Source organism: Oryctolagus cuniculus, chromosome 1 (genome assembly GCF_051225735.1).
Source record: "Oryctolagus cuniculus isolate XC-2025 breed Fujian yellow rabbit chromosome 1, ASM5122573v1, whole genome shotgun sequence".
NCBI classification, from domain to species: domain Eukaryota; kingdom Metazoa; phylum Chordata; class Mammalia; order Lagomorpha; family Leporidae; genus Oryctolagus; species Oryctolagus cuniculus.
In genome coordinates this window covers 185,149,358-185,161,938 of record NC_142867.1, presented here as the reverse complement: position 1 = coordinate 185,161,938, position 12,581 = coordinate 185,149,358, and the positions used below count along the sequence as shown (strand labels likewise).

General features: G+C 46.2%; 1 protein-coding gene across 2 annotated transcripts in view; it reads right to left on the bottom strand.

Annotated features, from left to right (window-relative positions):
- Positions 1 to 12,581, bottom strand: part of MTAP (methylthioadenosine phosphorylase) — a 54,846-nt gene that overhangs the window by 7,786 nt on the left and 34,479 nt on the right. For both annotated transcript variants that reach the window (XM_002707965.6, XM_089317832.1), the window contains exon 5: positions 6,202 to 6,304. In XM_002707965.6, the coding sequence (XP_002708011.1) occupies positions 6,202 to 6,304 (103 nt within the window). The remainder of the gene's footprint in view (positions 1 to 6,201; positions 6,305 to 12,581) is intronic.

Genomic DNA, 12,581 nt, shown 5'->3' with positions numbered 1-12,581 from the left:
TGGCCTCAATAGCCAGTGCTGGCCAGGCCTTAAACAGGAGCCTGGACCTCCATCTGGATGTCCAACATGAGTGGCAGGGACTCAGTTACATAGGCCACCTTCTGCTGCTTTCCCAGGTGCATTAGCAGGAAGCTGGAGTGGAAGTGGATACCCCATCTTGCCAGTCCCAAGTTTTCTTATCTTTAAAATGGTAATAACAACACTGGATAACACAGATATTTGTGAGGATTAAATAAGCCAAGTATATTCAAGCACAGAATTATATCAGGGACTATAAGCACTATATAAATGCTAAATTGGTCTTCCAAAGATTATTAATACTGGTGGCTTTTACATATATCTGCAGAGTAATTGGCAAAGGTTCCTGGGATACTATATTTAAAATGAGTGGCTCAAATCAAGAAAAGGCCCCAATCTAGGCCAAGTTTTATCTGCACATGTATTAACCACATAAATAAGCAAATTAAAATATTTCCTTAAAAATAGTTATACTATGCCAAGGCAAATGGGAAGAACTTTTTTAAAGGTTTATTTATTTTATTTGAAAGGCAGAGTTCCAGAGAGGCAGAGAGAGAGAAAGAGATGTTCTTCATCTGTTGGTTCACTACTGAAAAGGCCACAATGGCTGGAGCTGGGCCAATCCGAAGCCAGGAGCCAGGAGTCTCCTCTGGGTCCCCCAGTTGAGTGCAGGGGCCTGCTTTCCCAGGCACATCAGCAGGGAGCTGGCTTGGAACTGGAGCAGCCAGGGCTCGAACTGGTGCCCACATGGGATGCAAAGTTAGAACCATGACAAGCTATGGATAATGAACAGTTGATGCATGTCATTTTTACCTTATAAGTGATAGCAATAAGATCAAACTTAATCAACACTGTTTCCTAAAGAGTACAGGTTTATACAGTCCAAATCTCCATTTCTCTGTCCTCTCACCCCTGCTGCTCCCCACAGTTAAGACATAATCAGCCTAGTCATGCTGCTTCATTAAATGTCTTCCGAGTTACTGAATAACCAGGCTGCCTGCCTTGGCTGCAGTTCAGTGGTGCTTCTAGAGATGTGTGAAGGAAGATCAGCACTGGGTGCCAGCAGGGGTGACAATGTGAAGTCCTCCCCTGGGAGGTCAGTGCTGTGATGCTGAGGAGGACTGAGGGTGTGTGTGACTGCTAGTAACAGGCCTTGGGGGCCTTCCCACCTGAACCAGCACTTAGCACTCCCATGAGAACGGATAACACCACCTTAAGGTGGCTGAAAATACAAACTGCAGGGTCAAGCACCAGCTTAGAGGCTAAGATGATTTCATTTCCTTATCTTGAGTAATCACAATGGAACTACTGAACCGACCACAATTTTCACAAAGGGAGTAGCAACATTAGATCACCAGGTTAAATATATTCAATGTGTCAGGACTTTCATGAGTTTAACATTACCTCTTAAAATGACTAGATGTGACACCATTTTTATGTCACACCACTGTTAAAACAACTAATATCCATACATGACACAGAACCAAAATAGTGCAAAGGGGTATTATTCTGGAGAAGAATTTCTGCCCCCTTTGTTGCTAAGAACTCATTTTGGGGCCAGCACTGTAGCACTGCAGGTTAAGCCAGACTACAATGCCAGCATCCCATATGGGCACCAGTTTGGGTCCCAGATGCTCCACTTTCAATCCAGCGCCCTGCAAATGTGCCTGGGAAAGTAGCAGAAGATGGCCCAAATCCCTGGGCCCCTGCACCCACACGAGGGACCTGGAAGAAGTTCCTGGCATTGGCCTGGGAAAGCCCTGGCAGTTGCAGCCATCTGGGGGGTGCATCAGCAGATGGAAAAATCTCTGTCTCACCTTCTCTCTCTCTGTAACTCTACCTTTCAAATAAATAAGTCTTAAAAAAAAAGATACAGCACTTACCTTACTGCTCAGTTATTTGTTGGGGGAAAAAAAAAAAAAAAGCTCAGTTCATCTCCCTCAGGGAAATCACTACTACCAGTTTTTTGGTTACTTTCTAGGATACTCTATTTGCATATAAACATTTACATACTCTTCACTTTATATCCAGGCAGACTTTAACCCAAGTGGTAGGATATGGTACAACTGCTGGGTGTTGCTCGCCCCCTGACAAGCTTTCCTCATCAGCACATTTGAAAGACCATGTGGATGCTGAAAGTGCAAGAACAAAGTAATATTCTGAAGGCTTATTGTGTCCATTTGCTTCCAACTTCCTTTCCCAGCATTTTCTATCTTGATGTGGGGTTGTTTGGCTAATGCTAATTTGGTTTCAAGGAAGACTAAATTATATTATTGGAAACACCCCAGGGCCACACTACCATGTGTTCTGTATAGATACTGCACTTCCTCACTCACCTCTGCTTCTAGTCCCCTAAGTCTCTGTACTCCACCCAGCACCAGATCTCAATTACATGCTGATGTGTATATTCTCTCCTTAGTCTATTTCTTTCCAAGCTGACCCCATTTTAGAACAGAGAAGAATTTTATCCACATTTCATTTTGCCCTGGATAGCATGTTTATCACCTGGACAGATATGTGTTTCAGAGGCAAAACTTAGTATCCTGATACATTCTATCCATAAGTATATGGGAATATTCACTATATATATTCACATACAAACTTAACTTGCTATCGTTTTGAGGAGTGAAATGTGTACTCTCACGAAATCAGAATCAATGTGCAGTGGTGAAGAGAGCCTGAAATGGCTCTCTACAAACTGCAGTTCTGGAGTCTAGATTTTTGTCTGAGATGACTATGAGGTTAAAGTGTTAGCTTGAGGACACTGATTTCCCCTGATTACATAGGACTATATGTAAAGGTTAAAAGAAATCATCTACTTTCTACATGTAGATGTTAAAATTATCTGAATGACCAACAAGTTTAGGTATTTATGCGTATTCTGACATCTCAAACCTGTTATTATGAGGAAAACTCCACAGCATGTATGGACCAACCAATGGACCTTTGATTTCCAGTGGCCATTTTTACTCCTTGGGAGCTAAGATTGGGACTTAATACCTCTTAGCCCCGTCAGACCTTGTGGGCCCGCTCCCCATAATTCTGAGATTTAACCATAATATAGGAGAAGAGGCTGGACAGTAATGGCCAAACTCAGCTCAAAGGCAAAAGAAGCCAATCTGAACATTTTGAGGTTGTCAAATAATAATTTAATTCATTAAAGCAGTGACCAGTCATTGGATGTTCCATATCAGACATGGTTCAAACCACTTTAAGTATTAACTCTTTTATCCCTCATACAGTGTCGCTCCCCCTCTTCGTGGAGGAACGACACAGGACCCCGCGCTGTTCTTTTGTCTGCTCGGCCCTTCCCGGGTTTGCTGCTGGTTCTTCCCGGGTTGGCTACTGTCCCTTCCACCTCCGTGGAAGGGCGGTTCCCCCTGCCACATTCCCCACTTCTGCAGGGGAGCGGCACACCGCCGGCCGGCTCTCTCGGGGGCTGCACAGGTGTTCCCTTAGGTGTTCCCTTAGATGTTCCCCTTAGATGTTCCCGGTGCATGCCGTCTCTCTCCTCCTTTATAGTCCTCCTCTGCCAATCCCAACTCGGCTGCCCACACGCCGAGTACGCTGCTCTCCTCCAATCAGGAGCAAGTCCTACAGTTTATTGGCTGAACTGGAGGCAGCTGTGTAGAAGCTGTTTTCTTCTCTCCCAGCGCCATATTGTGGGAGAGCAGATGCATAGAATAAGTCTTAATTCCAGTAACTTAGTCTAGTCCGAGTTGCTCCCCACAGATCCCCCTTTCTTTTTATTTTTTGGCGTTGATACGCGCCTGTCTTTGGTGTCCCGCGGCACACACTCTGCTCTACTTGCTAGAGTTGCCACAGGTTCTTACAAGTCTTATCAATCAGGCAAACCGAATCCGGGTCCTCTCTTCGCCATGTTGTGAGGAGGTTTTTAGGCGCTGATGCGTGCCTGTGTTCGGTGACCTGCGGCTCATACTCTGGTCGAGCCGCCTGCTGGTGCTTACCGCCTTACTAATCAGGCAGACCGAATCCAAGCCTTCTCATTGCCATATTGTGGGGAGGCCTATTGGTGTTGATTCGTGCCTATCTTCGGTGACCTGCAGCTCATACTCTGGTCGAGCCGCCTGTTGGTGCTTACCGCCCTAATCAGGCAGACCGAATCCAAGCTCTCTCATTGCCATGTTGTGGGGTGACTTATTGGTGTTGATAACGTGCCTGTCTTCGGTGACCTGCGGCGCATAAGCTGCTAGCCGCCCGCAGGTGCTCATCGCCTCACTAATCAGGCAGACGGAATCCAAGCCTTCTCATTGCAGTATTGTGGGGAGGCCTTTCTATTTCTCTATTTCTCTATCTCCGGGCATTCCTATTTCTCCCATTTTACTTCTGTCTGCCAACATTCCTATTTCTCTCATTTTACTTCTAAACTTCTGTTTCTCTTATCCCCGTGGCTTCCTGGCGCCTGCCCCGAGGCTGCTTCTCGGCGGCTTCCCGGCTGAGCCGCTTCAGCCTGCTTCTCTTATCTGCGCGGCTTCGCGGCTCTGCGCGGCTCGGCTTCGCGCGCACACTCTGCGGTCTTGCACTAGCCCAGCGTTCCCTATCTACTTGTGCCCCGCATGCTCTCTCTGCGCGCGGCAGCCTCCGCGAGTCACACAGCCCCAGCTCACGTCTCCGCCACTAGTATTCAATCTAAGTTCCCCGGGCTAACCTGGCGAATTCAACCCAGCTCACGTTTCCGCCCCACGATCTGGCTTCCCGTCCTTTGCTCCCCGGGCTAATCAGACGGATCCCAACCAGGCTTACGTTTCCGCTTCTGGTTTTAACTTTTCGCCCCTTATTCCCGGGCTAACTTGAGAATCCCAAAGTGGCTTTCGTTTCCGCCTCGGCCTGCCCCCCGCGGCTTCAATTTCCCTAACATTTTTCTCTACCCGGTATATTTCCCTAAGTTTTCTTCCAACAATATTCCTCCCTCATTTCTCCTGGCTTCTCCCCACAGTCCGTATCCAAGTCTGTTTGTTCTAGCTTTCACTTTCGCTTTCGACCTTAGAGATTTCTCCCAGCTTCCCCCCGTAGTCCGTATCTGAGTCTATGCCTAGGCTTTCAATAGCTTCTTCCGGCACCTTTTTCGTCCGGCTTTTCCCTAGGCTGTTTGCTAGTCTCTCTCTCTGGTATTCTCCCACTTCTTCCCGTTTCTTCCCTCCTAAGTTTCCTATCCGTCCTAGGTTTCCTATCCGAGTCACAGCACCATTATGTCGCTCCCCCTCTTCATGAAGGAACGACACTAAGCCCTGCCTAGGCTTCATATCCGAGTCACGGCACCATTATGTCGCTCCCCCTCTTCGTGGAGGAACGACACAGGACCCCGCGCTGTTCTTTTGTCTGCTCGGCCCTCCCCGGGTTTGCTGCTGGTTCTTCCCGGGTTGGCTACTGTCCCTTCCACCTCCGTGGAAGGGCGGTTCCCCCTGCCACATTCCCCACTTCCGCAGGGGAGCGGCACACCGCTGGCCGGCTCTCTCGGGGGCTGCACAGGTGTTCCCTTAGGTGTTCCCTTAGATGTTCCCCTTAGATGTTCCTGGTGCATGCCGTCTCTCTCCTCCTTTATAGTCCTCCTCTGCCAATCCCAACTCGGCTGCCCACACGCCGAGTACACTGCTCTCCTCCAATCAGGAGCAAGTCCTACAGTTTATTGGCTGAACTGGAGGCAGCTGTGTAGAAGCTGTTTTCTTCTCTCCCAGCGCCATATTGTGGGAGAGCAGATGCATAGAATAAGTCTTAATTCCAGTAACTTAGTCTAGTCCGAGTTGCTCCCCACAATACAGTTCTTTAAGGTACACATTATCATCATCTTCTTTATTCAAAAGGCATCACTGAAGTACAGAGATGTTAAACAATTTGTCCAATAATATACAGCCATGAAGCTACAGAGCAGGGATCTGATCCTAAGTAATCTAGCTCCCTCCAGCTTGTAGACTGGACTAATACTCCATTATACACTGAATTATAAGCATCCTGACAGCAAAATTAAAGCAGGTTGCAACTTTGAAGCTTCTGCTTAGATGAATGAGAGTGGCAAAAGCATGACTAGCAAGGGGAAATGATTCTTCAGAAAACCGTGAACTTGGGGTGATGAGGGACAACTAGCTCAGCCAACGAATCTAACCTTCAAACTGCCACAAACCCCTTGTGATTTTTTCTAGCACACCTTCCAGAAAGACTACAAACCTCTCTTGTTTTGGGGCAAAATGGCTCAGCCATTGGAATATGGCATACTCCTCTGGCACAGGAATGACTTCCATCATAGAAGGTCTGAGGCCTTGTCATGGTCCTGCAAAATAAAGTGAAAAGGTTGTTTGCTTTTAAAAATATATTTATTTTCACTTTATATGAAAGGCAGACACACACACACACAGAGGGAAAGAGATCTTCCATCTGCTGGTTTACTTGCCAACAGTCAGGGCCAGGCCAGGCAGAAGTCAGAAGCCGACTTCTCAATCTGGTCTACCACACGCGTGGCAGGGACACAAGTGCTTGAGCCATCTCCTGGGGTGCACATTATCAGGAAGCTGATAGAAAGTGGAGCAGCTCCAACTCAAACCAGGTATTCCAATCTAGGATGTGGGCATCTTAACTGCTGTGCCAAACATCTGCCCCAAGGTCATCTTCTTGTTTGCTTCTTTAGGCCACCTTTCTGTTCTCTGAGGACTGGGGAACCAACTTATCTAGAGCAACAACTCCAGGACAGCTGAAGGCAACTGTTTATAAAAAGCAGTTTCAGGATGGCATTAGGCTTTTCTGGCTTTGGGCTGGTGGCATCATGCTACTCAACAGGATTAAAGTGTCAGTGGTCTGGCAGCTGTGGCAGGTTAACCAGTTGGGATTGTAGTAGAACTCAACTGTGGGCTCAGGGAGGCCAGGTAAAACACTTAAGTCAATGTGGAAATTTTTCTGTAGATCCAGAAGATCATAGCAGGGTACTGTAAAAAGCTCACGGAATAACCAAATTAAAGAATAAATTTATGTAGTGCAAAAAACTCTGAAATCCATGCATAGTTTTTTCATTATATGCATTTTCTGTGAATACATATATACAATTTTAAAAAATTTTTACCAAGTTACACCAAGTAAACATATTGAATTCCATCTTCCTCAGACTTTTTTTTTTTTTTGGACAGGCAGAGTTAGACAGTGAGAGAGACAGAGAAAAAGGTCTTCCTTCTGTTGGTTTACCCCCAAAATGGTCGCTACAGCCACCGTACTGCGCCAATCTGAAGCCAGGAGCCAGGTGCCTCCTCCTGGTCTCCCATGTGGGTGCAGTGCCCAAACACTTGGGCTATCCTCCACTGCCTTCCCGGGCTACAGCAGAGAGTTGGACTGGAAGAGGAGCAACCGGGACAGAATCCAGCGCCTCAACTGGGACTAGAACTCGGGGTGCCGGCGCCGCAGGGGGAGGATTAGCCTAGTGAGCCGCGGCGCCGGCCTCAGACTTTTTGAAGAATCCTTGTATAGTGAACTTCCTCTGCCCATCACCTTGATTCAACAATTTCCACAATTTTGCCAGACTTGTCACTGGTTAGCTTTTCTATGGTTACAGATCCCAGGCTTTGACTTGGAATTTGTAAATTCCCCTGATGCCTAAAATGATATATTTATAAAACAGCTGCTTTATTAGTTTCAGGGTCCAAATAAGGATGCTTGCATTTGACTGCCATGTTTCTAAATTAAGAATAACTCCTGCCTTCAGCCTCATACCCTGTACTACTGAAGAAAGCACCCATCTGTTTTGGGAATCTGTCTCTGCCACCTTGTCTTACTTGCTCCTTTTTGGGCTGTGATTAGCTCTAAAGTATCTTAGTTCAAGTTTTTGGTAAAACATTTTTTACAGTACACACACGCACTCACACACACACAAAGCTAAAAAGATCAATCCAGTGCCAAGTCACCCAGGAATTTTCTTGCTGGAAGTTTTTAGAACAAATCACTTCCATGTGCATAACAGAGTTCTATACGTGAATTCATGAGTGACCCAGGAAACCCCTTGGGGATGTAGGTGCAACTCCACTGAGGGCTCAGGAGGCTGGGTGAAACACGTCAGAAGTCAACAGGGAAATGTTTCAGCAGCACTTTTTCTACAGAATGGAGAAGGGGAAGGAACAGGGAAAAACCAGTGGGGGAAAGGAAATAACCTGATTTTCTCTTCCAGAGGTGGGAGAGTGGGGACAGCACTGGGAAAATTTTACTGGTCCCACTTACACAGCTGCATGCCTACCACCAAAACCAGCCTGCTACTTCTACTCCATCACATACTAAACAGTGACACCAGCTGGCACAGAAGCCAGTAGCTCAGAAATGAGGCCTCAGCACTCAAGGAAGGAAAACCCTGGCCACATTCTTCCAAAAGGCTGTTAACCCCAAAGCAGTTCCAGCTGGGTTGAAAAACAGGTCAAATGACTGTTAGGGTTGGTATAAACAGAGGCTTTTCTCTTTTTGAAAGACTGACCAATAAAATGGTGCCACGTGCTTAACCCCAGTGCTGACTTGGTTTCAGCTTTCCATGACTCAAGTATTAGCAACAGCCCGGTTACAATTGTGATTACAAAAGTAAGGCCACAAAAAAATCTCCAGCGGTTATACCACAACAAAAATCCAGGCAGTAACACCTCCAATTATCTGTCTTTGTCCCTCTCTCCTCCATCTCCATCCCTTTGCCTTGGTACTCCTTCCTTTGTTTTTGAATTTTTTTTACTTTAAAACATAGAAAACATTATATTAAGCTTTATGTTACATTATATACACAAGGTATTTATTGACTAAAATTTTTGAAATTTATTCAAGATGCACAGAGAAAGGGACAGTATATTGTGGGGAGCAGGGTCCGTCTCCCGCAACATGTCGGGGCGCCCGGGAGACAGGTACTGAGACTGTGGACTGAAACTAACTCTATGCATCTGATCTCCCACAACATGGCGCTGAGAGAGAGTAAACAAATCTTACAAAGCTGCTTCATTAATTAGCTGATTCCTGACCCAACCCCTATTTGGAGGAAAGTGTCGTGCTCAGCACACGGGCAGCAGAGCGTGGATTGGTGGGAGAGGACTATAAAAGGGGGAGAGAGCCGGTTGGAGAGCTCCCCGGTGCCGCTCCTCCGCGGAGGCGGGGGAGCGGCAGCAAATCCAGGAAGGACTGGGGAAAGAAAACAGCGTCCGGTGTCGTTCCTCCGCGAGTGGGGGAGCGACAGTATGTGAGCACTCACATCCACTAGTTCATGTCCAAAATGTTCACAACAGCCTCCTCCTGGCTCCAAAGCCAGGAACCAGGACTTAATCCAGGTCTCCTAAATGGGTGGCAGGGACCCAGCTACTAAGCCATCAATGCTGCCTCCCGGGGTCTAAGCGGGCAAGGAACGGGAATCAGGAGCTGGAGCCAGGAATCAAATCCAGGTACCTTAACCACTAGGCCAAATGCCCATTGCTGACTACAGGCATACTTCCCCCTCTTAAGTGGAACGTCTTAAAACAAAGCTCCCTAATCTCTGGCTCTATGACTTATAGCAAATTGCATATCTTTCTGATTCTCCATTTTCTAATCATCAAATACAGTGTTTGCCTGACCATGTATGAAGATACAGAAGAGGATTAAGTCACCCAGGTATTCTAGATAACCTACAGCAGCTCAGAAGTGGGGTCTAGACTAAGACAGAACTGGTAATAGGCACCAGGCTAGGACCTCAGAGCATTCAACCTTGTATGAGGGAAGTGAAGAGGGTGGCCCTAGGAAGGCAGTGACAGCTTCAAAATCCTCAAAATACTGGGCCAGCATATCCTGTGAAGATACCAGAAAGGTGCAGGTATGAAGTGCCTCTCTGGGCTGGCACTGTGGCACAATGCGTTAAGCTGCTACTTGTGAAGCTGTATCTTGTGTCAGAATGTTAAAGTCCCAGATACTCTGCTTCTGATCCAGCTCTCTGCTAATGTGCCTGGGAAAGCAGCAGAACATGGTCCAAGTACTTGGACCCCTGCAGCCACGTGGGAAACCAGAATGGAGTTCCTGCCTCCTGGCTTTGACCTGGTCCAGCCAAAACCATCATGGCTATTTGGGGAGTGAACCAATGGATGGAAGATCTCTTTGTCTCTGCCTCTGTCATTCTGCCTTTCAAATAAATTAAAATAAATCTTAAAAAAATAATGAAATAAAAGAAATGCTTCTTCAAGGCCTGCCTACCTGCCAGGATACTTCAAAAGGTTCATGAAAGATATATATTTATTTCAAAAAAATTATGCGTGGATTTCATGAGCATAGTCTTCATGATTGGGATTGCTGCCCCAAGAGGTCCACATGTTAACCTCTAGAACCTGCAAATATGTTGCCTTACTTGTCTACCATAAAATAGAAAGATTATTCTGGATTAACTGGGTAGGAGAAATGCCATCTGAAGAGTCCTTTCATGTGGTGGAGGAAGGTAGAAGTGTCAGTGTCACAGTGATGAAATGTAATTCAGACTCATTCCACTATTGCTGGCTCTGAAGGTTGATGAGGGCCAGGAGCCAAGAATGTTGGTGGCCAAGGGCAAAGTCGAAGCCTGCGAATGGAATGCAGCTGCTCAGACTCTTTTTTTAAACCCCACTGAGACCCATGTTAGACTCCTAATCTACACAACTGTAAGATAATAAATTTGTGTTAAGTCACTATGTTTGTGATAATTTCTTGCATCAGCAATGCACATAACACACATGCTTTGGTGGTTTGAGATGTGGCTAACTCGGCTATGGTTTCTACAGTAATAAAGAACTTATGCTGAAGGTCCATCCCTTACTTTTGGGGGGGGGGACACTTTTTTATTTCAAAGAGATCCTTATGGTCAAAATTCAGTATCAAAACAGTTATACTATTGGTTTCTCCCTCTCCAAACCAGCCCTGAAGAGCCCACACCAAACGACAGTACACTGTAAGTGAATACATTGCAGGATGTACACTTCACAGACCTCATGGAGACCTCACCAGAAGTGGGGAGTGGGTAGGCGAAGAAACTTGGAAAGACCAGCGCACCACCAGCCCAGACTGCACAGAGCTCTCACAGCCAGATGAGCCTGCCTCCTAGTTTTGCTTCAATCAGTAAACCCTCCTCGCTGGGCAAGGACACCAATTTTACCTCCCTTTAGCTTTGGATCTTACTGGGAAACAGAGACTTCAGGGGACTGACTGATCTGGCTGGTTTTACACTCACCAGCTGTGGGCCTCTGGGAAAGTCCCTCTGCCCTCTCTGCCGCTCCCTATCAGCTTCCTCATATTTGAAATGGGAATAATACAGTGCATGTGGGGACTGAAATGAGAGAATGAAGCACATGCTTGGCCAGAGTATTATGCAAGCTGTTGCTGTGCCTCACACGATGCACCCTGATGGGCCTCAAGTCAAGGGCCCCTGAAAAGTGGCCAAGGTTGCCAAGCAGGGAATATGCTGAGAATAGTGCATAAAAGAACAAGAGACTCCCAGGGAGGAGTGAAGGAGACAAAGGTATGTTGTGCAACGGCAAGACGTGTAACAGAAAAAGAAAAGCCCAGAGGAAGTCTGCCTGGTTGGTTGTTTCTTGAAACCAGACTCTTGAATCGGCTTGAAGACAGCCATTTATTAATATTTTTCCCTTTCAAACAAACTGAGGGAAAACACCTGTCCTCCAGAGGAAACAACACAGCCACACACCTCTGCAGTGGTTTCAAAACATGGTCCATGGCCACAACAAGCCCCAACATGCAGGAATGCCAAATCAACTGCTTTACTGGCAGCGCTTAAATGGCCAAAACAAAGGAGAGTGGTTTTTGGGGAAGTGATTCTACCAATGCCATTTACAAGATTCTCAGTCTAGCAAGGATGTACATGAATGGAGATGAGAGAGAGGGGAAATTCTGACATGCACAGCAATGGAGAAGGAGTGGGGATGAATCTGTCCATCAACCAGAAGGAAGGAAGAAGTTGAAAATCTTGACGCACTTCATTCCTACCCTCCCACTGCTCTGGTCTCACAAATGTCCGTCACTGCTATGGCAGCATATGAAAGGGGGAAATACCAGTGGATGCTTAAATCCCAGTAAGGTGAGACTGCTCGATAAACACGATTACACAGCTTCCCCATTCTCGTTTCTATTGATTTTCATGAAGTCTTGTTAAACAGCAGTGCAAGAACAACAACAAAAAATCCTAGCTATGATACAGGTGTTGATGAGAATCCCTTTGGGCTTCAATTTTCTCTTCTGTGAAAGGAGATAAAAAGGCATGCAGAGGATGCTTCCTATTGCTGGCATAATTAGCAACGTCAAAAGCAAAGTAAGGGCTATAAAAAGTAGTTTTACTAAGCATCTTCATAAGTATTGTGGGCATGTCTCCAGATCAACGGATCTAGCTTCATCAAATCGATTCACAATTTCATGACATTTCACAGGATGGCTGTTCAAATGACTGCCTTAGGCTGCTCATGTGGGAAACAATATGCACACATCTTAGTAGACACATCTCCAAAAATGCACCATTTGTTGCTTTTATTTTTGGGTTTGCAAAATGCACCAGGCTGGTTGGAGAGGCATGCATATTTATGCTTGAATAATGCATCAGA